The sequence below is a fragment of the Mastigoproctus giganteus genome, chromosome 10 (genome assembly GCF_048544385.1).
Source record: "Mastigoproctus giganteus isolate SK-2022 chromosome 10, ASM4854438v1, whole genome shotgun sequence".
In the NCBI taxonomy this organism is placed as follows: Eukaryota; Metazoa; Arthropoda; class Arachnida; order Uropygi; family Thelyphonidae; genus Mastigoproctus; species Mastigoproctus giganteus.
The window spans coordinates 155,723,141-155,750,042 of NC_143584.1; the positions used below are offsets into that span (position 1 = coordinate 155,723,141).

Genomic DNA, 26,902 nt, shown 5'->3' on the forward strand with positions numbered 1-26,902 from the left:
GTAGAGGACATTGAACGGGAGGTCGCGTGAACAGCGATCCCACTGGAAGTCAGCATTTGCGAACAGTCTCTGTTGAAGAAACCAAGTAGCAAAAGTCCTCCGGAGTGGATAATCCGCAGGCTCCAATGATTGGACACGTTGCAGAGGGTATGAACTCATTTGGTTTGTTGACAGTATCCTCCATGCAGTGGATTGGGAAATACCCAATCGTTGGCCTATTGCTCGAGTACTCGTACTCGAATTACCTTCTGGAAGATGTAGGATATTCTCCTCATTATCTGGCGTCCTCGTCGTTCGCTCTCGATTCATGGTACCTCGTGAAACAACCAGTCTCACGTAACCTTCTGTGCACACGTGCGAAAATCGTATGATGAGGAGCACGCCTGTGCGGGAAACATTCCTGGTACAAGCGCAGAGCGGCGCACCTGTTACAGTCCACAGCTCCATATGAGAGGTACATGTCGGCCAGTTCAACGTTTGAATACTCGTCCATCCTACTGCCTCAGGAACCGGTTCACAAATGCTGACTTCCAGCGGGATCGCTGTTCACGCGACCTCCCGTTCAACATCCTCTACCGCATGATGAAGGCATTTCGGACCCTGCAATGCTATGTGATTCCGATTCGTCTTTGTGCCCCCTACACCTCCTGCAAGTTTGTCACACTGGTAGTGAATCACTCTGTATATTATGATTTGTAGACTGAATATATGTTCCATCTGTTTCAATTGCATGTAATTCAGCAATATTACATTTTGTTATCCAGCATTCCGGTAACCAGAAAGCTCTGGTAACTACCACATATATATTTAGAACAGAAGTCTTCTTGGTACATATTAAAAAAAAAAAACAAACTCAATGCAGTAACTAAATGTTATTTACACATGTGCATAAAGGTCCACGAGTCCGAAATCGTGTATGGTCTACGTACATTTATAGCGTTAGGGTTTAACTTCATTTCAAGTGTTTCAGTTATTAGGAGTTTTGTATCTTTTGTATTTTTATCTATAGGTCAAATAAATCTCCTTAAAAAAGGTCTTAATTATAATTTGCCACCTACACGACTTCCGAAAAAACAAACAGTAATTGAATTTGAGTATGGCTTAAGAAATAGTAAGAACAAAGAAGGTTTAATACAGGAGATCAACAATGTGATCAATAATTCAAAGGACCCAAGTATACCTAAACTATCTAAAGAAGAAAGGATGGAATTACAAAAATTAAGAAAAAATATGAAAGCACTGTAATACAAAGACCGGATAAAGGAGACACTGTTGTTGTCTTAAATAAAAAGGATTATATTGAGAAATTGAATAATATCATATCCGATAAGTCAACATATCAACTGGAAAATAGAAGTACGTTTGATAGCCTGATTAAACAATACAATAACACTCTAACTGAATACAGGAAAAAGGACTATATTACAATGGCAACCCTAAAGAACCTAAAAGCTAGAACCAATAATGTGCCAACCCTGTTTGGACAGATTAAGTTGCACAAAATGGGATATCCGATTAGACCTATTGTCTCCTACAAAAATTCGGCCTTTGCATCCCTTGCATCATATTTATATGATATTATAAAACCTTTGTCTGATTTTAAAATTCAGTATAAAAAATTCAGAGTCACTTTTTAATAAATTAAAAGACAAAAGTTGGATAATGATGATAAATTGTTTTCCTTAGACGTCTCATTATACACTAATGTAGATGTTAATTATTTGCTTGATACATTATGGGATTTGATTAACAGTGATTCCATAATACTGAATAAAACCAAGTTACCAAAAACTGAGATATTTTATTTAATCAGATTTCTCATTCAAGCCAGTTACATTGATTTTCAATCGAATATTTATAGACAAATTTTTGGACTCCTGATGGGATTAATCTTGATTGGCCTTGTCGCGGAAATTTACCTTAACAACATCGAACAATTACATTTAAATCCATTTATTCCAAGCTTAAGATTTTATGGTAGATACCTTGACTATATCCTGGTCATTTCTCATAAAGATATTGTAATTAATCTCATGGATTCGTTTAACAAAATTCATACGAGACTTAAATTCACTTTAGAAGATGAAAAACCGGGAGAGAAATCTATAAATTTTCGTAATTTTACATTAACTAGGGTCAACAATAACATACAATTTAAAATATACTGCAAACCAACAAACACAGGAAAATTTTTACATTATTCAAGTTATCACCCTTTTACTTATAAAAGAAGTATCATTTTTAAACCAATTCTGTAATGCTTACAAATATAGTTCTACACAGGAATCTCTTAATAATGAACTTACGGAACTCTCTACAAGATTTTTGAACAGGGGATATACATTAGGTACAATAGAGAATATTCAACGACAGGTGAAACAAAAATTAGAATCGGTTTCACTTAATAATAAAAACATTACACAAAAATATTTTATTAAAGTTCCTTATGTACAGAAATGGTATAAACAATTCATAACTATTTTTAAAAACACTGAATTTAAAATTGTTGCGCAGCCCATAAGTAAACTCCACACAGTATTGAAGATGAAGAAGATAACTACAGTTGTTAATATGGAACGTACCAACATAGTCTCTAACATTGTGTGTGGGGAATGTAACTCTTTTTATATTGGTTCTAACCAAAATTATCTTTCAATGCGACTACAGCACCAGGCATCCGTAACAGCAAAAAGAACAGGTGCGTCTGAACTTTCCTTTCATGCCATCCATGAGAACCATATGTTTATTTTTAATGAGGCTAAAGTAATTAATGCACAATATGAATATACAAAACTCCTAATAGCCAAACTCTTGAAATTAAGAGTTTCGGCTATTAAACCCTAATGCTATAAATGTACGTAGACCATACACGATTTCGGACTCATGGACCTTTACGTGCATGTGTAAATAACATTATTTGCATTGATTAATAAAAATAATTTCGTCACGGTAAGCTAAATTGAATCTTATTATTAGTATAAAAGAGAGTGGCAATTGTTAAGTGTCACTTTACTACTTGTGAGCACAGACCATCCCGAAATAACTTTGTCCCTTATTAAAAAGTTCAGTCAAAATATTTTAGTAAATTTCACAATTGTCTTCAATTTCCTGTCCATTATTGCTGGGTGGTTTAGCTTCTGGTGGGTTGATGTGCATCGACTTCACTTTGCTCTTCCTTTTAGCAGTGAGTAGATTATGGAAATTGAATACAGGATTATTTTTAAGAAACCCGTATATATTAACAATTTTAAATGATAATATCGTGTCATAAATTTAGTCTCGTATAATGTATTAATATGATGCGAGTGTCAGGCCGAAGAACTTCCTATAAAAAGGTATGAGTTAAATCTCTTATATTTTTCAAATAGTATTGAAGTAGGAAGGATTGAGCTGTTATTGCTCTTATATATTTTGAAATTTATGTACATAGTTATTTTCATATTTTTTATTATTTCAAGCACTTACATAAAATGCCTTTACATGGCTAGTAAAAATATTAGGTGGTGGCAGGCATAGATCAGTTGAAAATATGGGAAGGCATGATTGATTCCCTTTAATAGCTCAGCCTTAAAGCTGTCATATGGAATTTTTTAACTTTTTATAGAAAAGCACTGACCAATATATATAATTTTTTTTTTTTTTTTTTTTATTACCTTTTAGATGGCTTCAGATTCTGACCGTAGGTAGCATATGACATGTTTCTTCCAACAATATTTGTATTTCAGAAAAATATTGGCCACCATCACTTGTCTTCCTTAATATTATAGTGAATTCACCAATCGTTACTTGTTTGGAAAGGTCTGTGTTGAATTCCTACTAACAACTGGAGGAATTTCTAAGGTTGTCTTTAATTGAGGTTAGTTTGGTGATCTCAGATGGTGGGAATATAACTATCCCCCCCTCCCCATGAGTTATTCTGCCCCAACATGCAAATCAGCCCATGAAAATACACTTGTACAGACAAAATACACAAAGGCACAACATGTCACTGATGCACCTAAAACTTAACAACTTGGATAAGGATTCTCCTAATTCAGTGATTTTAAACAGTTGAATGTAGCAAAAGGTTTTTCTCCTTATCCATTCCAGTATATGATTAGAGAGAGATGTGTGGATATTTGTCAAATAACATAATGTAATAAAATTATCTCCAGATTAGTTTAAAATCAGTGTCTTTTGTAACTGAAGAAGCAAGGAATCCCTTTTAGCCTATTTTATGGAATATCACACTTTTGCTGTAAATTTTTTATAGTTGATTAGATTTTCGGTTGTTTGAGTGTCTCCAAAATTGGTTACATTATTCATAGCTGCCAACTTTCCAAATTTAAGTTGGGGAATCCTTTTTTCTTTTTTTTTTTACTCAAATTGACTGTTTTCCCTGTCTTTTTATTTTCACAAAAAAAAATAATAAAACCACATTAAAATTGAAATAAAAAAAACTATGAATATCTGCTTATTTTTTCTTACCGAATTGGCCATGAGGTGTGCTGTGATAGTCGGTGTTGCGAAATAGAAATGCAGTATAATAGTTTGGCTCTCTGTAATGTGCAGTCATTTCATATTACTTGTGTGGTACGAAGCTAAATTAACAGTCAGTAAGAGGCCAAAGAAATACAAGATAAAATTTCTGAAATGATGTAAGAAAGATTTTCCATGTACAGTCGGCCTGACTGTACATGGAAAATCTCGTTATGCGAGGCCTTCGCATAACGAGAGTTTAATTAACGCAATTTTCAGTTACCGCTATTTGAAAAAAATTATACCACTTTTCATTTTACATGATGCAAATTTCCAGTTAACGTGATATTTTTATGTGATAGTTGAAAAAGATTTGAATTGCGCGCTAAGCTTACCACGCATCAGATGGGAAATAAACAAGCATTTGCTCACTGCCCGCCTCAGCGTGTTCCGTCAACTAACAGAAGCAGACATGTTACTTGTTTGTCTCCCGCTAATAAAGTCACATGCAGATTTGCATTTAAAAATTCTAATTTTTAAATGCAAAAAAAATTTTAATTTATAAATGAGTCAGATGAAAATGTTACCACAAAGGAGATAATGGTAAAAGAAGTAGTTGAAATCTTTCATATCGAAGAAAACATCAAACAAAAGGTTTAAGGTTCTCTTCGATATTTTCTCTGTGATCTTTATTTCGCCAGGGCCTAGAGAAGATTCTTGTTGGCTATCAGAAATTGATTGATTAAAAAAAGAAAGCTGACGTTGATCAGACGACTCTCTTCAAATATTTCCATAACAAATAGTTTTTTCATTGTGTATTTTATGCAATAAACATTTAATTCTGTAATAATTTTCATTATCTTTTACAGGGTATACAGTTAAAAAGTTATTTAGGAGATGGGGGGAAACCCCTGGTGCCGTATGACAATAACACACTTTACACTTTACCTTTGGGTTGCCAGACAGAAAAGGTATTTTTAAAATTCTTTATGGACATTCCTGCAAGTTGTAGACCAATTATAATTTTTCCTATTGATTATTATATTTGATTAACATGTTTCTGTTTTGTGCAATGTGCTCACGGGACGAATTAATCATGTTAATCAAGATCAGCCTGTATTGTAAATTCTGAAAAAGGCACTGAGTGGACAGAAATCATGGGATACCTACCTAGTAACGGGTAGGCCCACCTTTCGCCAGGATAAGGGCAGTCACACGGCTGAGGCATTGAGTCCACTAGTTCAAGAAAGCATTCCACAGGTATTTCCATCCATGCTTGCTGCACCGCTGTCCATAATTCCGTTGTATTCCTGGGTGGAGGATCCAAAGCTCAAACAGACCTTTCCACAGCATCCCAAAGATGCTCCACAGGGTTCATGTCCGGTGAACAGGGAGGCCATCCCATGGTGGTAAAATATTCAGAATGCTCTTTGAAACAGTGTTCTAGTCACCACTGCTCTGTGCAGAGGTGCATTATCCTGCTGGAAGAGTCCATTGCCCTGTTGGTGCATAATGACCATGAAGGGATGCAGATGGTCTGCAAGGATGGACATTTAACCTGGACCATTCAAAGATTTGTCTAGACGTACTAGAGGTCGCAATGTATGCCAGTTGAACACACCCCAGACCATTACCGACCGTCCACCTGCCTGAACAGTTCCTTGTTGACATGACAGGTGCATAGCTTTGTGTGGTTTCTGCCAGATATGCACCCTCCTGTCTGTTCGAAATAACTGGAAAAGGGACTCATCAGACCAGGAGACCTGTCTTCAATCATCCAAGGTCCAGTGCCGATGTTCTTTCGCCCACTTGAGCAGTGGGACTCTGGTAAGTCAGCAGCTTTCATAACCTATTGCTGCTAATGATTGCCTGATGGAGATGTTTCCAGCAGTGATTTGTGCCACTGTTGCTCTCCGGTTGGCAGAAACAATATGAGACAGATGTCAACGGCCACATTCATCCACCACCTTTCTCCGCCCACAGCGCTGTCCACAATGAGATGTTATTCCGGAAATGACATATTCCTGATATACTGTCGAACGAGGATAGCGCAATTTCTTTACCACCTCCGCGATAGTGACCCACACGTCAGATGCCCACTATCATCCCTCTTTCAAAATCGGTTAACTCGTGACGTTTATCCATGAGAGGGGTGACGGTGTTGCGTTGCCCAGGAACCAGGTATCCAATGAATTCTGTCCTTTCCGTGTATACTCTACGTAGATGATTTTTCATTTCAAGTGGTGGGGAAATGCAATATAATCAGACATTTGCAAACAAATAAGCATAATGTAGAAAAAAAGCATAAAGCAAAATGTAGAGTATGTAGAAAGAAATGCAAAAATAGATATTGCATTTCATGGTGATAATGATGTCATACGTGCTTTTCCATGTTTTGTCATAGACGATAATCAACATCTGACTTGTGCTGCTCATGCAGATATGTGGTTTAGAAATATGTTTCCCAATAGCAAAATAACAAAAAAAATATGGTTATGGAAGAAAGGAAAGAAACATTTATTGTTATTTAAATTGCACAGATAGAGAAAGAAGAGGTAGTAATAGCTTTGAAAAATGGTCCATTTTCAATTGCTGTAGACCACAGTAATCAAGCTAATCTCAAGCTGTATCCCATTATGAGGACCTTTTTTAATAAAATAATTAAAAAAAAAAAAAAAAAAACACACCAAATCAAAAGCAGCTTGTTCTCAGTGCCAATATTGGAAGGTGACTCTACAGGGTACAACACTCTGTCTTCTACTGAACAGCCTGAAAGCATCTAGGATTCCTTCAAAAAAAAACTGTCTTACACTTAAGGTTGATAATACACCTGTTATGATGGGCCTAAATACTGTAATAACAAAGATATTAAAACAGGAGTTAGATCACCTTGCAGTAATATGCTGATCTTTGTCATCTTACTGATTTATATGATGAAAAGGGAGCTGCATGCCTTTCTGTGAAAGTGAATGAACACCTGGGTGGAAATTCTATTAATATCTGGAAAGAAGTGCTAAACGAAAAGACAGATTTAAACAATTTCAACCAAACAGTTATGCATGCCATTGATGTAAAAAAGATTTTGAAGCATGTTTGTACAAGTTGGCTATCTTTGATTAAATATGACTATATAATCAAAAACGTAATAACTAGACTGGTAGAGCAGTAAAAACCTTTGACAAGTCTGTTTAAAGAAGAAGTTAGAAGTGGTGAGAAAAGTAGTATAAGCACTTTTCAAAGTTACCAAATTGAAAAGTTCAACAAGCAATTACCTGTGAGTAGCACTGATTCATGTTCAAATCCAATTGACGGTCCAACAGTTTTGAAAGAGGATAAATTAATGAACTCAAGAAAAAACTGATTTGCACTGGCACAAACTTCTGGTAAAAACAATTCTAAACAGGCCAAGCAGCTGATAATTCTAGATTTATATTTGTTTGTGCAGAAAATCTCTTCACGTTTCTCTCTTATGGCTTGAATAAAGCAATTTGCTTGTTTCTTTTAAATGTTATGCTAACATCTGAAAATCCTAACATAGCTCTTCAATCCAAGTTATCTTACGTCCATATACAGAGGTCATTACTCCTAGATATGCTGAAGAATATTATGTTCAAATTTATTTTACCAGCAGTCTGCTATGGTAATCAGTTTCCATTTTGGAAATTGATTACTATAGCAGGCCAAACTAGAAAGAAGATTTTGACTTCTAGTCACAAGTATTTTTACTGCCAACATTGTATAGAGTCTAAAACAAGAAGAGAAAATTCTGTTCTTTTGCTCAGTAAAGAATTTATGGCTCCATTTGACTGCGTATGTTGCACAAGTTCCCATTGAAAAATGATGTTCTTAATGCTGAAGCAGCACAAATTTCATTTGACAGTGCATTATTTTTAAATTTAAAATTTTTTGTGGACAAGTTTCCAGTACTGTTTGGTGTTGATAAAGAAATAGATGAAGCAATATGTTTTCCAGTATGATTTCTGTCAGTTACAGCATGAGAACCTACCAAATGCTATTATTAAAGGAAAAAAGAATTGATGTACAGGTCCTTGTTTGGGGAATTAACTTAAGTGCACAAGGAAGTTCGAAATATAACAGATTATACCAAGCTGTGCTTGGCATTTTAACAATTCTTCATAGCAATGCTGAATTGGAAAGAATATTCAGCAGGTTAGAAAAACAAATACTGAGTTTAGATATTCTCTTTTTGCTGAAGCTTTTGGAAATGCTCCTGACAGCCAAGTATAGACAGCAGAGCAATTGTTATGAACAAAACTTGAACCCAGAATTTCTAAAAAGGGCAAAATCTGCAACAAAAGTGTCTTAATTGAAGAAATCAAAATCAGTTAATGTCTAATAGAATAACCAAACAGAAATCCACAGACAGAAACATGTTAGGTTGGTTACTATTCAAAAGCATACTGTACTGTTTTAAACAATCCTGTTGCGGTATTTTAATATACAATGTGTGTTTTGCCAGTGAAATTTAATTTCAGTGCAGTTCAGGCTTTAAAAATCCTCCTGTTTTCATCTTTTTTTGAAGGTCAAAAGTTGGCAGCTATGCTTTATTACATTCCTTGTTCCACCAACAGTTAATGCATCTGCAGAGGATGGTATAGTATTTTATGCTACTGTCAATATTTGTTTAGTTATGCATTTAGTAACTTTCGTTAGTTTGTTCTGAATAATGTGTTCTTCCAGCAAAATACTTAAGATCTGTTTGGTCCAATCAGCTTTACAGAAATTCCATTTCATTCTTCATTTTGTCTGCATGGAATTTCCTATGTGAAGTTTACATAATGAATCAGATAGTTCTTGCTGTTTAATGAGTCATCAAGTGTTGATAACCATGCTTGCAAACAGATTGGGAAAGTATTTGGTGAGAAAAATCACTGAAGCACTAGTATCTAAAGGGAAATTAAAATGTGTAGTAACCATTTAAAAATGTGAGAATGAATTTTTTAAGAAATTATTCAGTTTATCCGCATATAGCAATTCTTTACTGCATTACCCATTTGAGAGGTTTCCAATAAGGCAGCATTTACCAAACATTTAGCACTTAACATTAGTAGAGGCATATGATGCAAGAAAGCAAGCTTATGCAGCATCAGCAACATCAGCAAAAAAAAAAAAAAAACCTCCCATTTCACCCCTCCGTTTTTTTCCAATATCTGTCCAGCTCAGCCGTAAATTTATTTAGGTTATCAACTTCCACAACAAAGGATGGAAGTCTGTTCCACCAACCAACTACCCACTGGCTAAAGGCAAACTTCCGCACATCTATCCTCCTTTCCTCAATTTGAATTTTTTTCCCTCTCAGGTGATTATTCTGAGCAAGAGGAAGAATCCCATCAGCATTGAGCATGCTCAAACCATTCAAGGCTTTATACACCTCAATCAGATTACCTCACAGGTGCCTAGTCTCCAGACACTGTAATTTGCAAAATTTAAGCCTTTCTTCGTAAGAGCAACCCTTTGTTCCATTCACTAATCTTGTTGCCCTTCTCTGTACTCATTCCTACAGCTCTACATCCTTCTTAAAATGAGGCCTCCAGATCTGTATACAGTACTCAAGGTATAGCCTGACCATTGCCTTATACAAGGGGATAATCACCTCCTTATCCCTCCTAGAAACATTCCTGTATATCATTGACAAGACACCATGAGCTACTCTTGCAGACCATCTGCACTGCTCAGAAAACTTCATATCTGCCTGCACAATTACCCCCAGGTCCTTTCTGTTCTCTACCACTGTCAGTGTAGTATCACAGAGTTGATACGTTACTCTGGGGTTACTGCTTCCCATATGTAGTACTTTACATTTGTCAATGTTAGAATTCATTTGCCGACCGGGCTAGCCGGGTGGGTAAAGTGCCTGACTGGCAACCCAAAGGTCACTGGTTCGATTCCCGCCTCGGGCTTGGATCAACGTACTGCAAAAACCTTGGGAGGTGCATTATGGCCACAGAAGCCTATGCCCCAACAACTACCAAAAAAAAAAAAAAAAAAAAGACTTCATTTACCACCTCCCAGCCCATCTGCTCAGCTCAACTTTTCTAGATCCTGTTGTAGCAGCATACTGTCATTAGTGTCCTTAACAACCCTGACAACCTTTGTATCGTCTGCAAACTTGGACATTAGGCTTGATATACCATCATCAATATCATTTATAAATACAGAAAACAACAATGGATACAACACTGAACCCTGAGGGAGGCCACTAATAACATTAGTCCACGATGAGCAGTGTCCATTTGATTACCACTCTCTGTCTTCTCCCACTCAACCATCCCTTTATCCATAGCAGCAATTTGCCTCAAATGCCATACTGCTCCAATTTGTTCAGCAGTCTTCCATATGCAACAGTATCAAAAGCCTTTCTAGAATCCAAAAATATGATATGAAAGTGATTCCCTGCATCAAGTAACCACATCATAGTATCGAATCAAATTGGGCAGGCAAGACTTCCCCTTAACAAAACAATGCTGTTCCCGAGCTATAACTGAAGTCTTGTCTAGATGATCCTGCAGTGCTTCTTTAGCCAGTGCCTCCATTAATTTTCCTGGAACAGAAGTTAAACTAACAGATCTATAATTACTTGTGTTGTCCTTTGATCCTCCTTTGTGAATTGGGGTCACATTTGCACATCTCCAGTCCATGGGTACCTCCCCTGAGTCCAAGGAAGCTCTCATAATTATGGCTAAGGATTTGCTTACTTCCTTTGCTGCCTCATTTAATATAACTGGATAGATCCCATCCACCCCGGGTGCCTTTTTTATGTTTATCTTCAACAATTTCTCCTCCACTTTCCTCTCAGTTATTACAAAATCATCTAACTCACTGCCAGAGTTTAATTCACCTCTGGCATTCCCCTCCCTGAATAACTCCTCATGTGTGAATGTAGATGCAAAATACTCATTTAGTTTGTTAGTGATGGAACACTTTTTAGCTTACAATATATACAGAACACTTAGTCTTTTGTGACTATTTAGTATTTGAAATAAAAAATACATAATTAATGCTCAAATATATTTTCTTTTTGAACACAAAATCAAAATAAAAACATAAAATATCGTTAATGCACAATTTCTATCAGGAAAGTACGTATAAAATATTATAAATATCCAATCAAAATTAACAACTGTGTTCTACATAAAAAAAAAGTTATATGAATACAAATGTGTTGAGTGAATATGTCACATCCGGTATGCAATCTGTCGATAACCAGAAAAAATAATGTTAAATTATACTCATCCAAAAGTGTTGTAAGCTTCAAGTATGCAAAATTGAAATTGGAAAAAAAAAATAAAAAAAAATAATATATATATATATATATATATATATATATATATATATATATTAATAGTTATATTAGTGATAAAAGGAAAGCAAGAAATAAAGCAAAGCAAGAAAGTTAAAAGACAATAACTAATATTTATGGGTTAATGCAGTTGCAAGCAATCATGCAATACACCCACAATGTCTACAGAATATCAATAGAAAAAAGTAAATCAATCCAATAATAAGAATACCATCAAGGACTTAAGAAAACGCAAAAAAAAAAAAAAAAAAAAAAAAATTATTATTATTATTATCGCTTTTTACCGACAATCTAGATGACTTCAACTGGGGCCAACCACCCAGAATGAAGGCAAAAAACGACAAGAAGTTCTCTGTTTCTGTGATGATCAATATATGCTAAGTAATTTAAATCTAAACCAAATATAAACCAGTATAGGCCGAACATAAATCGAATATAAATAAATCGAATGAAGATAATTAATTAAGAAAAATTTTGAAATATTAGAATCAAAGGTAAGAAATATAAGTAAAATATAAATGTAAGCATATATTAATCATCGTTGACCCGACAGAGAACGTAATTTAAGGATTAAAACAAGATTAAATATATAATACATACTACATTTGACCGTATCTAGGACATAATGTAATAGTCGTCAAAATAATATGTGGTGCCAAATGTGGTTTATAATATGTGGTTTATTACTATTGCTTATATCTGCAATAGTAATAAAAATTGTTCAGCGGGCTTAACAGCGTTGTACGGCAGGTTGATCAATAATAATTTCCCTATCGCTTACCTGAAATATCACTTCAGGAAAGCAATTAGCATAATTAATTTCAAAAATTTGTTTTCTGAACCTATCGTTTCAATATAATTTTCAATAAAATCGTTATATTTAGTGCCATGTATATATGTAAATAGGATACACTTTGCATTCTTGGTGTCTTACGGCGTAGAAAACTTGTACCCACCGGCTTGCAAATTACAGTGTATCATTTTTTTTTTTTTTTTTTTTTAATACATATAGTTAAATTCTTTTAATTTACTTAAATTCACGCTGAGATAACATGCAAATTCAGCTCAGGGTCCTACTATAGGAACGGGTTTGCGATCCCGGGCATACCCGAGCCACAACTTATATCTTGTAATGCCTTTAAGCTGTCCTACACTCTTTATTTTTATTTCTCCAAAATTATTAGGGCAATCCGAGGACGTAGGAGAAACTATTTCTTATCTATACCACTATTTTTCGCCTTTGTGGAGTTCAGGTTCTATTTTTCCTACTCCTTTAGTTTTTCTTCTTACTATCTGCATGTTTCTCTTTGCGTTAATTTAATTTAATTATTTATTTTTACCGTATCCATCACATAGGGGGCACCACATATTATTTTGACGACTATTACATTATGTCCTAGATACGGTCAAATGTAGTATGTATTATATATTTAATCTTGTTTTAATCCTTAAATTACGTTCTCTGTCGGGTCAACGATGATTAATATATGCTTACATTTATATTTTACTTATATTTCTTACCTTTGATTCTAATATTTCAAAATTTTTCTTAATTAATTATCTTCATTCGATTTATTTATATTCGATTTATGTTCGGCCTATACTGGTTTATATTTGGTTTAGATTTAAATTACTTAGCATATATTGATCATCACAGAAACAGAGAACTTCTTGTCGTTTTTTGCCTTCATTCTGGGTGGTTGGCCCCAGTTGAAGTCATCTAGATTGTCGGTAAAAAGCGATAATAATAATAATAATTTTTTTTTTTTTTTTTGCGTTTTCTTAAGTCCTTGATGGTATTCTTATTATTGGATTGATTTACTTTTTCTATTGATATTCTATATATATATATATATATATATATTAATTACTAGTTTTTCATAGGACACTTATTCACATTACACAGTTTGGGAAACTTTACCATAAGGGATGATGTCCATTGAAGTCACCCAATTAATATGAAAAGAGTAAAACTTGAGTTTTTAAATTATTGATCTTGAAGAGAAGACACATTAATAAAAGAGATATAAATTGTGATAAGTATTAGAAAAAATTTCAAAATACTGTGGCCAGCAATAGCTTATATGGGTATTTACAGTAGAATTTGCTGAAAGTGTACTTTAAAATCAAGCAGAAAAGCTAATTTCTATGTGTGGAGACTACATAGTACCCTTAGTTCAACACAGATATTGAATTAATTTAAGAAAATAATGCTACACTGTATTATGTTTTTCTGTCGTGACGGTCTGGGGACACTTTGGTCTCCTGTGACAGTAACAGAGCATGGACTTAGGCTCTCTAGAAACAACTGTGTTTATTCACAAGTTAACCTGAATTAGTAATATTTTTAATTGAATAACATCATCCAGTAGGTGAATCCATTATTTATTAAAAACTCTGAAGCACTATTCTGTCTAGTTTCAGGCCTTTTCATTTGTCAGGCAACAGGTAACTTCATTTAGTGATTTTGTGTCTAAATGCACAGTCAGGCAGGCAGTGTTTGGAATAAAAACTTCTGATTAAAAACATAACTTCCATTGCATTGCATTGCATTGATCCAATGCAGCAATTTAGTAAAGAAAAAGTAAAAAAAAAGTAAAGTGCAGCCATTATCAACCCACTGCAGGATGGAAGCCTCCTCAACAATTCATGCTGAGGGAAATGGACCATAATCTGCCACGCTGGTCCAGTGCGGGTTGGCAGATCGACCGTATTCAGCAGTCAGGGGCTTGAACCCCGGTCTACTCAGAGAGCGTGTGCTACTGCACTCCCGCTCCTGCCCACTCGGCTACAAAGAAACAAGGTACTATTTCAATGTAGGTATTGAAATTGTTTGAGAAAATAAAGTTATTTTCACAGGAGGGACAAAAGTGTCTCCAAATATCCACGACAGAAAGACGTAATGCAATGTAGCATTATTTTTCTCAAACTATTTCAATATGCGTGTTGAAATAATTTGAGGAAATCATTTCTTTGCTAAATTACTCTATTGGGCTCACACAGACTTTACTGCTCATTTTGAGCTCATACATTTATTCACTGCTTGATACAAAGTCTCTAATTGAGACCACCTGTTACCTGATGAATTGCTAAAAAAGAGCTCTAAAACCAGCTACAACAATGCTTTCAAGTTTTTTTTATGTCTTCACCTACTGGGTGATGTTATTTGATTAAAAATGAAATTAGCTACTCTAGGTCGACTCATGGACAATTATAGTCATTTTTAAACAGCCTAATCCCAAGCTCTGTCACTGACATGAAAAGCAACCATGACTTTAGATAGTTGAGATAGAAAAACAATGCAGTGTAGTTTTATTTTTTAAACTGCTCTTTATTAGTTCATGTATATCATTATATTGCCTTTGAATTGCAGTTCTCTACGCTATTTAGGCTTTAATGAAAGAGAGAGAGAAAATCTTTATTGCAACTAAATGAATACAATGTACATATATAGATTTAAGTGAAGTTGCAATTTTCCTGTCACAGCCAATGGCCAGGGGCTCACATCAGAATAGATAATTAGTTAATAGATAATGCACACTGTAAAAATGTAAACATGCCATTACACTTCCTCATATTATGCAGTATTAACTATATTTACAAGTTACATCATACAGTTATCTTTACAATAAAAATATCTTATTTACAATTTTATTATTTAAAAATTTTATTTACAATAAAAATATCTAATATACATGAATGGCACTTCTCTGTCAAGTGAATTTTGTCGTGGCACAGGAGAGCTTGGCAGATGGTGTGGAGGGCACACGAACTTCTTATTCGATTCTGGGATTGGAGCGAGCTGCTAACACTTCTTTCCTGTAGGTTTTATTGCTGAAAAGCCTATGCAAGTCAGCGTCGAGGTGCTATACTTCAGGTAACATTTGGTTTGGGAGGAAGCGGTCTGAGATATGAAGCCTCCGATTCCTCGAGCAGAGCATCGGGGTTAACCAAAGTTCTGGCTTGGGTATTCGCCAGTAACACAAATCCCAAATGGACGGTGTTGAGATCTGACCTGTGATCATTTTAATTGTAGCTATCAGTCGTTGTATTTCCATGATATTAGGCAGTCGCTGCATCCCCAGTGAAGTAGCTAAGGCTGTAGTTCTGTCCTGTGGTGGGAAACAAGCTTTCCGATTAGCCCATTTAAGGAGCCAGAATTCTGCAGCAAGGATTGGTTTCTTCCTTGTAGTAGCTGCTGATGCCCACACTTCAGCAGCATAGAGGAGTGGAGAATAGATTACTGTTCCGACTAATTTCTTAATTACACGAGGCTCCTTAACATAAATTAGTTGTTGTTTAGCTAGCCATCGGAGAGAGGCTGCTCTGGAAGTGAGCTCGTCTACATGAGCATGAAACCGGAGTTTTGGGTCAAATACTATTCCCAAATCCGCATGGGTAGGAGTGGCAGATATTACAGTTCCATCAACTAGTGTTGGGGCTATTATTGTAGGGAGAGAACACCATTGGGTTTTTTTTTTTTTTTTTTTTTTGTGGATTGATAGAGAGTCCATACTGTTTGAGGCGACATTGATGAGACTATTATTAATGCTTGCTGTAGCTTCAAGGTGATTTTTGGAAGCAATAGGCATTAGAATTTTTATATCATCTGCATAGGTGGTGATTTTTTTCATTGTTACGGATGAGAGGCACAATGATAGCTGTAAATAATAAGCCAGAGAGGACTCCTCCTTGCGGAACACCAGCAGAAATCGGTTTGATTCAGTCCATTTTTTGTTGTCAGGTTTCTGTTGGTCAAGTTTTGATTTGACTTTTTCTTTTCTTCTTTTTTGTAAAGCTTGGATGCACATTGCCTATGTCTTCATCAGGGTGTAATTTTGTTATTGGTTCAATGGGGTTTGATGTCTCCATCTGTGTTGCAAGCAACTGTGTTGGTTTGCTTGGACTCCGTTATTTAAACCTTGATTATTGGAGGATTTTGGACCTACCAGAGTGAACCAGGCCCAATTCTTCTATTGTAGGTGTTTAGATAGAAAGATACAGTTTGGGTTGCTACTGATATTATCAACTAATACATGGGTCTGTTTTATGCAATTTTAATAATTTTTTTATAGCCTCTTTGTAGGTCACTTTGTGCTCTGTTTATATTTGTAAGTTGCCCCCAATGTTTTTCAGATTTCACAGATGTTAAAATTTGCAGGATGATTGCTGCTGCAGTTTGGACATATTGGATATCCATGTAGTACACTTAGTTTGGAGATGCCCATTAGATTAGAAACTTCTCTGCATTCTGTTTTTCCATGCCCAGATTTTTATCACTTATGGAACTGGATTTGATTTGGTATAAAAGATCATATGTGATAGTTGGGATAGCTAGCTTTAACTGTGAGTGGAAGATTTGAACTAAAATCAACAATTATTTTTCAAGAGGCTATAGACGCAACTCTTCTAATCATTCTTTACACATTTATAACCTTTTAGTCTTTTGTAGTTCAGAAAGTATTTCTTCCTCTGGGATATTTATTTGGTCCTGCTCTGACATCACACTCTTAGAAGTGCTGAATTTGGCATAAGGAGTGGATGATCTTGATGGGTATTCCATCAAATACAGAAAGTTTAATTAATATATGGATTGTCTCTGACTGATACCGTCTATAAGCTGATAAATAAATTTTTTGTTTATACTCTAGGAGGACCACATGGTCAGAGGAGCTCACAAGACAGAAAAAGAATACAAGAAGCACCACTATATTTAGTAATCATGTGGGCTTGAACCATGGTCACTCAAAGCACATGGCTATGATGGTCTCCAGATCTAAGTCTTTTTATCATTTTAGGGGGGCCTGCGACATTTGTTATGCATTTCTGAATTGGAACGCTAACGATGCTATCTACCTTAGTCAGTGAGTGATGATGCACCCACTGACTGAAATAGGCAGGATCTGGAACAGAATGAGAAATATGGGGTAGAATTATGCAGAAGTGTGTTTTTTGTCAAGTACAATGAATGGATGCCTTTAGTCATTGAGGCTGATGACTTGAGAGGAGGATAATTGTTATAATCAGTGTTTTGCTCCTTTTGGCCCTGGGGTTGGCTTTGCCATTCCCATTTCTGACCCCACAGTCTGGAGGCAGGAACATTGCCACTGTGACCATGTAGTGGTTAAAATTAGTAGGGTAAGTAATAACAAGAAAATGGAAGTAAAGAGAAAGTTGTATTTTTCTTACTTTTTTAAAAATAAAATGCTGCTTAAGCGAATAAACAGATATTTTAGAAAAAAATACAAAAAATCCACTTATTATATATTGTACAAGAGGCTCAATATAAATTGGTAAGAATAACTTGATCTGAACAATTACTTGTGACCTGAGGCCTTATGGTCAGCACTTCTAAGAATAACAACATTAACAGCCTGTAGAATAAGCAGAGTTAGGGTTAAGGAAAGCACCTCTCCTGATATGGCCAGGGCATTATTTCAGAAAATTTCCTTTTGCAAATGTTTTTAAAGAATGAATGAATGAGCGAAAGTGCTATGTATTTCCGATTGTCCTTCAGGATGACAAACTATCAGAAATACACAGCTTCCCACAGTTTTATGAGTGTTTTAATATGCAAATATTTCACATCTGTTGAAAATTTTATATAGTAAAAAAAACTAAAAGTACAAAAAGTACATAAACAATTAAAATGAAATTCACTTTTTCATGCTACTGATGAAGTCCCTAGGATAAAAAAAAAAAGGTAAACTGCAGCCATTATCAACCCACTGTAGGAAGGATGCCTCTTCAACAATTCATGCTGAGGGAAATGGACCATAATCTGCCACGCTGGTCCAGTGTGGGTTGGCAGATAGACCGTATTTAGCAGTCAGGGGATTAAACCCTGGTCTACTCAGAGCGTGTGCTACTGCACTCCCACTCCTGACCACTCGGCTACGGAGGCCTAAAAAAAACAAAGTACATTTAAATGAAACTCGCTTTCTCACGCTACTGATGAAGTCCCTAGCATAGGGTTACATAACATAGTTTATTAATATTTTTCAGTCTGATTATAACAGAAAGCCATTAATTAAATGTTTTACTCTCTATGTAGTGGTGTTGTTTCATTCTGATTAGAGGGTTTAAGGTGTATTTTGATTTGTATTACTCATCTCTCAATAGGCCTTAAATTATTGTGCATGGTAGGAATTATTAAGTTCAGGATGAAAGCTATAAAAATCCATTGTATACATTGGGCATAGCGTCTTTCTGTAGGTATTTCTCTGAGTTGCCTTGATATTGCACTACTCTAAATAAAAAATAAAAGATGTGAGCCCCTAGGGTAATGTTAGTGACTGAGTTAGCATCATTTAGGAAGTGACTTCATTTGCATCATTTCCATCTCTTAGTATGAATGATGTAACATTTTATTCTCACGCCCGCTACTTACTCTACCCAATCAACATTAGTGACTGAATTAGCATTGTTAGTGCCATTTAGGAAGTGACATCATTTTCATCATTTCCATCTGAAAATTTCGTTACCAATTGGTTTTGCTTCGTTCTGAAAATGTAGTAGGTGCCACCAAAGATGTTTTCACATCAAAAAGCACTGCTCCAATGGAGAAGTATATTGCTCTTTATTTAAAGTGTATGCCACTACCCAGACCCAGGTTTTAACTCTGCTTGGAGTTTCATTATTGTGTAATTAGGCATACACTCACAATGCCATTGATGAGACTCCGAGCAGATTCAAAACCCAGGGCTGGGTAGTAGCATACAATTTAAATAAAAAACAATATACTTCTCCATTGGAGAATGCTTTTTATTTAGAGTAGTGCAGTACCAAAGCAACTCATGGAGGAGTGTCTCCACGATATGAGATCAATGCACTAAGTAGCAAAGCCACTTTGCTACAGCTACATACAGAAAGAGGCTATGTACAATGTGTATGGTAGGTATATGCCATTGCAGCTAGCATAGTGGTTACAATTGCTGTTCTTCCACACTGTGTAGAAGCCTGGATTTAACTTTCATCAAGAAATAAGGAATCTTTATTGACTTTTCTCATGTAGCCAAGTTAGTTTGCCTTGGATGAGGATTTCTTGGTGTTTTTTTTTTTTTTTTTTATTACAAAAGCTCAGCTTTATCATCCACAAAATGAGAAAATTGACCAAAGATTATAAGAAATTTACAGGCAGTTTGATATAAATATATTCCATCAGTCTTAGGTGTTTTAACTACATTTTGAATGCAATGTTTGTTTTTGAATGCAAGGAATCATATATGGCTGTATGGGCAGTGGCAGAATATTTTGCAAGGTGGTACATGTGGGAATAAATTTTTTGTTCACCAAATTTTTGAATATATGCAATATTTTAATTAAGTCAAATTTGAATGATTTATGTGTATAGCTGAGCCAACGTTTTGGAGAAAGTACTGGTATTTTGAAAGAAAGAATTTGTATTGTTTTAATGTTCAATAAATTAATGAAAATATTAAAAATTGTGTATTACTTCAAAATCCAAAGGTGATGCACTTGCACCATGCTGCCAGCACCCACGTGTGACTTTTTTTGGCATCACAGTTTGTGATGTTTATTGAGTTTATGTTCCCTTAAAATTTGTTGTAGAAATATTTAATATATGTGATTTGATTTTTTATTTTTACCAGTGGTGGTGCAGGAAATTTTATTCTGTCAACTAGTTGTTGTGGATATACTGTAGTGTCTGGTTGTGTGATGCCAATGTGTGAAAATGGCTATGGAGCTTTCTACAACATTGAAAACAACAGGTATGTATACTTAAGTAACTGTTTAAAATAACATAGTTTTGGTATGTGTATGTGAAGACAAAGAAATTTGCATTTTATATGTGATTATATTGTAAAAAAATGTTTGAACTATTAGAAATTAAAAATGAAACTTTTTCTTGTAAAATTTCAACACACACATACATGTGCACATACACACAACTCAGCAGGAAGTACACGCATATCTGGTTACATCTCTTCCCTTAATACGTTTTGTGGATGTTACAAAAATTATGTAATGAAAAATTCAGCCTTTAAGTATTAAAACCTCCAGTGAGTGCAGGATTTTGCCCTTTAGTGCAGACTGATTTTAGTGTGAGGTCCACCACATGTTGCACCTATCTCCTCATGGTGTAGACTGGCACTGGGCAAGCTTTCCTGGTGGCAGAGTGGCCAGAAACAACTAAACAACACACACACTGCACAAACATAACACCACACACATTTCTGGCCTTTTACAGAGTTCTGTATTCATCACAGTGTACCAAAGTGGAATTAAACTGATGTTCAGGTGCCACCCTACATAAAATACTATGCATATCTACATATAAGTATTCAAAAATTTTTTTACAGTGGGATGGGGGAGAGGAGATAGATTCATATTTCTCAATACATCTGCATTATAAGCTTCTCAAGACTAGGTACCTTCAATCAACCACTTGTTACAGAACAATGTAACTACGAACAAACTAATAGCTTTGTTTGATACATTTTCTTTTAACCTTCTTTATATTAAGTGGGTGGTTTTTATTTAAGAGACTCCATATTTTTATTTTTTATAACTTACTTTCATTGAAAACTTATTTTAAAATAAATTGTAGTTGAATATATTTTTATAAAGATTTTATTTTGCATTTCAGGTTTACTTTTACCATATCTGCCTTTAATAGGTGTCCAAAAACTAATGCCGAAACATTCTTCAAGCACATTGAAAGGGCATTATTAGATATGGAACATCTTGTGACATCAGCAAAGTTGTAACACTTTATTGGAGCCTTTCATAATTAGAAAAAAAAAAAAAAAAATTGTGCATTTTAGAAAATGTGGGATTAAAATGTTATCTAAAGACATTACTAGTTACAAATGTCTTTTGCAGACAAACAACATGATATGGTACATCAAGTGGTACAAATTTGTAAAAAAAAAAAATTACTGTATTTATACTTCAGATGGTAAGAAATGCCGTTTTCATTTCACTATTTTTTGTATTGGCATGAACATATAAGGGATTTCAGATGAAACCAAAATTAAGACTTTAAAATAAACCAAAACTAAGACTTCTACCTGAAATTTATTACTAGCCAAACTGATCAAAGTTCACCATTACAACATAAATTTTATAATTGTATTAATTTATCTTGATGAATCAAGGAGTAATCAATGCATGCATAACTATTTAAATGCTTTACCAGGAGAAAACTGAACTTGGTTTGTACCTGGCTATGTACAAGAGTGAAATTTTTGCCAACTTCCATACATTAATGTTGATTAAATCCTCTAGGTTTAGGAAAAAAGTTTCTGCAAAAATTAAATTCACTCCTTTATACTTTTTAAGTGAGGTTTTTAAGAGATAGTACCATTCAAATATGAATAAAGATACAAAATTTAGAGGATCAAGCTTAATTTGTAAAATTTTATTTACAAAAGAATGATAGTGTATTTTAATATTTAAAAATGTTACTTGAAGAAAAGTTTTAAATAGTGGATCATATTTGAGAGTAGAGCATGGATAGTTTATTATGTGGTATCAAATCCAAATAATGCTATCTAAATGTATATAATCATTCACTGGCTCTAAGATGCTTAAATGATGTATCACTTTTCATTTGGGATGTGTGTTCAACTACACCTGTTGTACAATACAACAGCCCACTCATCTTTTCTGTTCAGTTATTTAAGTGCTCTTGATTCAACTAAAGACTTTAAAAATGATAATTAAACCATGGTAATTGTAGTGTGAGTTTATTTATAACTTTCATTTTACTAATTTATAATAGTATAATATTTTGGTTTTGATTTACTTGCAAAATTGCTAAATAGTGTTCTGCCCGGTGTTATATACCCAATAAGTGGTATAAGCAGAATGTTAGACTATAGATTATGCAAAGGTAAAAGGAGTAATAGTTCTTGCAAATAATCTAGACATTGGTTTTACTTATGTAATTGAGTTTATATACAGTGAAAAGGAAAGAAATAGTGCTAAAGCTTGATAATGTAAAGTTATTTGCATCGGTGCCAATAAGTTTAAATTATATTGTTTGTCATTCTTTTTTAAAATATGAACAGATGTTTTAGTTCATTTTGGACCAGATAAATATGGTGCTCTTTTAAAGCTGCTGAATTATATGCTCTATTATAGTGGTCACATTAAGGATTAGTGGAGTGAATGGAGGTGGGGGGGGAGGGGTTAACAGAACTCAGGTGTTTGTAATTAGCATTATTTCATTATTTATATGCTTGAATCTGACAGAACATATATTTTTCATTGTGTAATATACTTAGCTAATATTGTAAATAATGCAGACTGTATGCACAGTAAATTTAAAATGTATAATATAATGAGGTACCTAAAATTTGCATAGCAGAAAAATAAAAGAAATAGTGTTATTTATTCAGTCCAGTTTATAATTGGTGCAACCAAATTAAAAAAAAAAAAAATTGTTAAAATATTTCAAACATTCAAATGATATATTTTCAAATATTTTTGTAATTGAGTTTTCTAATGCTTAAAATTTGTCTTTGCATCTTTTATTATTACTGTCACTTTTTTCATAGAAAAACAGCCTACTATAGGGCTTGACTGTCTTGGGTTTTTTACTAAAAATATTTACTTATCAAAAAATAATGTATACTGCCAAGCAAAAGCTTTTTAGCATAACTTAAAATGACACATTCAGAATGTGACATCCAAATTTGTTAGTTATGGTTATCAATGTTTTGGTTTCTCAGTTTGTAAAAAAATACTGCTATATATGTTTTCAGTATTTTTACAAGAATAAAAAGAATTGTAATGTCTTGAATATATGCAAGCATAAAAGACCATTCCACAGTAATGAAATACTGTATTGTAACTTGTAAACTGTTGATATTATCAATTAGTATACCAGTATCTTGAAAATCTCTAAATTGTTTGGGCTATTGTGGTAATTCTTTATTTCATTAGTATTACAGTGACCTTAGATTATTTTATGCATTCGATTTATTCATGTTTATATTTTAATGATTTATTTATTTTCAGTAAAAAATAAGCATTTTAAATATATTTTTAAAATTTTAATACTTGCTTATTTTTTATAGGTTTTTGACGAGAACTTGCGTTGAGTAATCAGATATTTATATATCCAGATAATAATGTCATTTATGCTATAATTTATGTAAAGTAGCATAATTTTACTCCAGTGTAATACTTTGTAAATAAAATTGATTTCATTAGTTCATCTGGAAATTGTTTTATTAATATGCTTCCATTCTTCCTGTTTCTGTTGTTAATTATTATCATTTATATACTGCATTGACACCAGTGAACATATTGTACTTTGTGTATTGTGTTCTGTACAAGCATACATTCACAAGCTGATTTGCATGTTTCATAGGGAAAAAAAAAATCCCAGAATATCTATAGCAGAAAACCTTATTCCCTCTGCCTTAGATTAGCTAATTGTAACCCTGGTTGAAGAAGCCTTTGAGAATTCCTCCAATTTCCAGTGGAATTCAACCTCCAATGAATGATAAGTGGTGAAACTGCTATTCATGGAAGATTTTGTTTAATTTGGCTTTCTTTTCATTCTAAAATTACCATTATATAAAACTTGGAGGAGTGGGGAGATGGAGAGGAGAATGTGTATGAGAGAAATTTACCATTAAGACTTTAATTAGTTATATTTAGAATTATAGCAGTGCCTGTACAATACTCCCATGTGTACTGTTTTAGCATTTGTGCCCAGCCAGAATATTCCTGCAGACCTGGAAAACACTAGAGATTTTAGAAATTAGTAAAATCTTGGACCTCAGTAAATCTTGTTTATTTATTATCAGTTACTGTTATTGTTAATGGTCATGTAAAGAGACTTCTCGGGCTACTTTTTCAAAAGACACTTTGGTCTCTTCTCAATTATTGGAAAAGATTAGTGTTGTTAATAAAAAAAAGTCAATTTTTGCAGCCAACACAAAAGTTGATTGAACACTTTCCTCTGAAGTATAATTTTGTTATAGCTTCCACCTGCTTGGAAATTTTAGGGGGAAAAAAATGACTTTAAGATCTTTTTGCAAAAAATGCTGTTCGCGTTGAAGGCACTCTTCAATGACAGACTGAAAAGGTACTGAGGGGAAAAATTTGAAGTTTTCAGTTAGAAATAGTGCACTGAATTCTATATTTGCCCAAGTACTCAAAAACAAGGCTTATTTCAATGAACTTGGGTAGAATGAAACTGGTTGTAACTTTGTCCCGCTGTACTGTATATATTGAAATTGGTTTCTCAATAAAAAACAGATATTGGTAGAAAACTGATGTTAAGGGGACACATAGGTAATATGAGAAAAGTTTGCAGAAGAAAAGAAGCAAGGTTATTTATTGACCCAATTAATGAACAAAAAAACAGAAATTAAGTGCAAAGCCAATAAAAGTCTCCTCTTACAAGCACAGAAGAAAATATGGAAAAAGCAACTAAAAAATCAGTTCAAAAATAAATAAACTGGAATTGCATAAGTTACTGTAATTTTGATGAATGGTAAAACCTAAAAAGGATAATGAATTAATAAGAAAGGGAATGAACACAACTAGTATAAGTGCTTAGAGACCACATTTAAACATGTGGACACTTTGTACCAGGCAGATATTTCATGTAGACTTATTCAGTAGTAGACATTATAATAACATTTGGAAGGCCTGATTGTAAGACTGATTATGGAAGGCTAAGTAAAAAGGAGTTTGATTGCTGTATAGCAACTGATTGGTGAAAAAATAATTTTAACTAAAATTGCAGTCAGTGATTATTCCAATAGAATATATTTTTTATTTAATTTAAAATATGCTAATAACCAATTTTTTATATTATTATTAGTTTACTGGAGAGCTCTGCTAATAAACATTATTTTTTTTTTATAGTAGTTAGTGTGTGATGGAAAATTTTTCTGTTGTATTATTAAAACTAATAATGATAAAACTAAAACTAACAATTTGAGGTATATTAACATACTTCAAATTAGATTTTAGAAAAATAAAGGTGAGGAATGGTATAGCTGTGAAGGGAAATGGGAGACATTTTTTTTTTTTTTTTTTTTTTGTTAAATTAATTTTGGAAGTTTTATGGAAAAGGAATATGGAAAACCAAGGAAGTTTCAAGAAAAAGCTTTTGTGTGGGTACCTTACATATGACTGCTTTCTGGATATATGCAGAAGCAGCCTTCTGCTCTACTCTTAATTTTTTTTCACTTTTCAAGTGAAAAAAAGTTCTTTGTTCTTTGCTGTATTGTGCTCTGTGGCATTAAAGTTTTTCTTACCAAACTCTCAGTTTGCATGGATCTTACCTTAAACAGTCCATCGGCTACATTGATTTTGTAACAGTTGTGACAAAGCAAAGATTGTTTGTTTGTTGTTTGTTTGGTTTTTAAGAGCATTAGCAACTAAGGCCATATTGCTCCGGGAATATGCAGTGGTCATTCCCTTGACCTTTCCGCATCCTCCGTATTTGGTGATGACGGGCTCAAACCCCGGTCTAATCAAGAAGCGTGTGCTACGCACTGCTGCTCCTTCCCACCTGGCTACGGAGATGCCCACAAAGCAAAGATGACTTTCGAAATGCAGTGTGTGTGTTTCTTACTGTACATTACTTTTAGTCATAGTAGTAGTGGCATGTGATGCAAGAAAGCAAGTGTGTGAGCTTATGCAGCATCAGCCAAAAAAAAAAAAAAAAAAATCACACCATTCCCTCCAAATGCCTGTCCAGTTCCTCCTTAAATTTATTTAACCTATCAACTTCCACGACAGATAGAAGTTTGTTCCAGCAATTAACCACCCGCTGGCTAAAGGCAAATTTCCGCACATCTATTCTACATCTGTCTTTTCTTAATTTGAATTTGTGCCCCTTAGGTTCATAGTCTGAACAAGTGGAAGCATCCCATCAGAATTCAGCTTGCTCAACCTATTCAAGGCCTTATACACCTCAATCAGATCACTGCGCAGGTGCCTTGTCTCCTAGGATCCCTTCATTCCCCTCACCAATCTTGTTGCCCTTCTCTGTACACGCTCAAGCAAATCTACATCCTTCTTAAAATGAGGCCTCCAGACCTGTACGCAGTACTCAAGGCGTGGCCTGACCATTGCCTTATACAGAGGGACAATCATCTCCTTTTCCCTGCTAGCAAAATTCCTATA

At 34.3% G+C, this 26,902-nt stretch overlaps 1 protein-coding gene across 2 annotated transcripts in view; it reads left to right on the forward strand.

The window, feature by feature from the left end:
* The window catches only part of CROT (Carnitine O-octanoyltransferase), a 196,704-nt gene extending 175,162 nt beyond the window's left edge, over positions 1-21,542 (forward strand). For both annotated transcript variants that reach the window (XM_090384007.1, XM_090384008.1), the window contains exons 15-16: positions 20,392-20,511; positions 21,390-21,542. In XM_090384007.1, coding sequence (XP_090240133.1) covers positions 20,392-20,511; positions 21,390-21,510 — 241 coding nt within the window. In that variant the 3' untranslated portion in view covers positions 21,511-21,542. The remainder of the gene's footprint in view (positions 1-20,391; positions 20,512-21,389) is intronic.
* Positions 21,543-26,902: the final 5,360 nt, after the last annotated feature.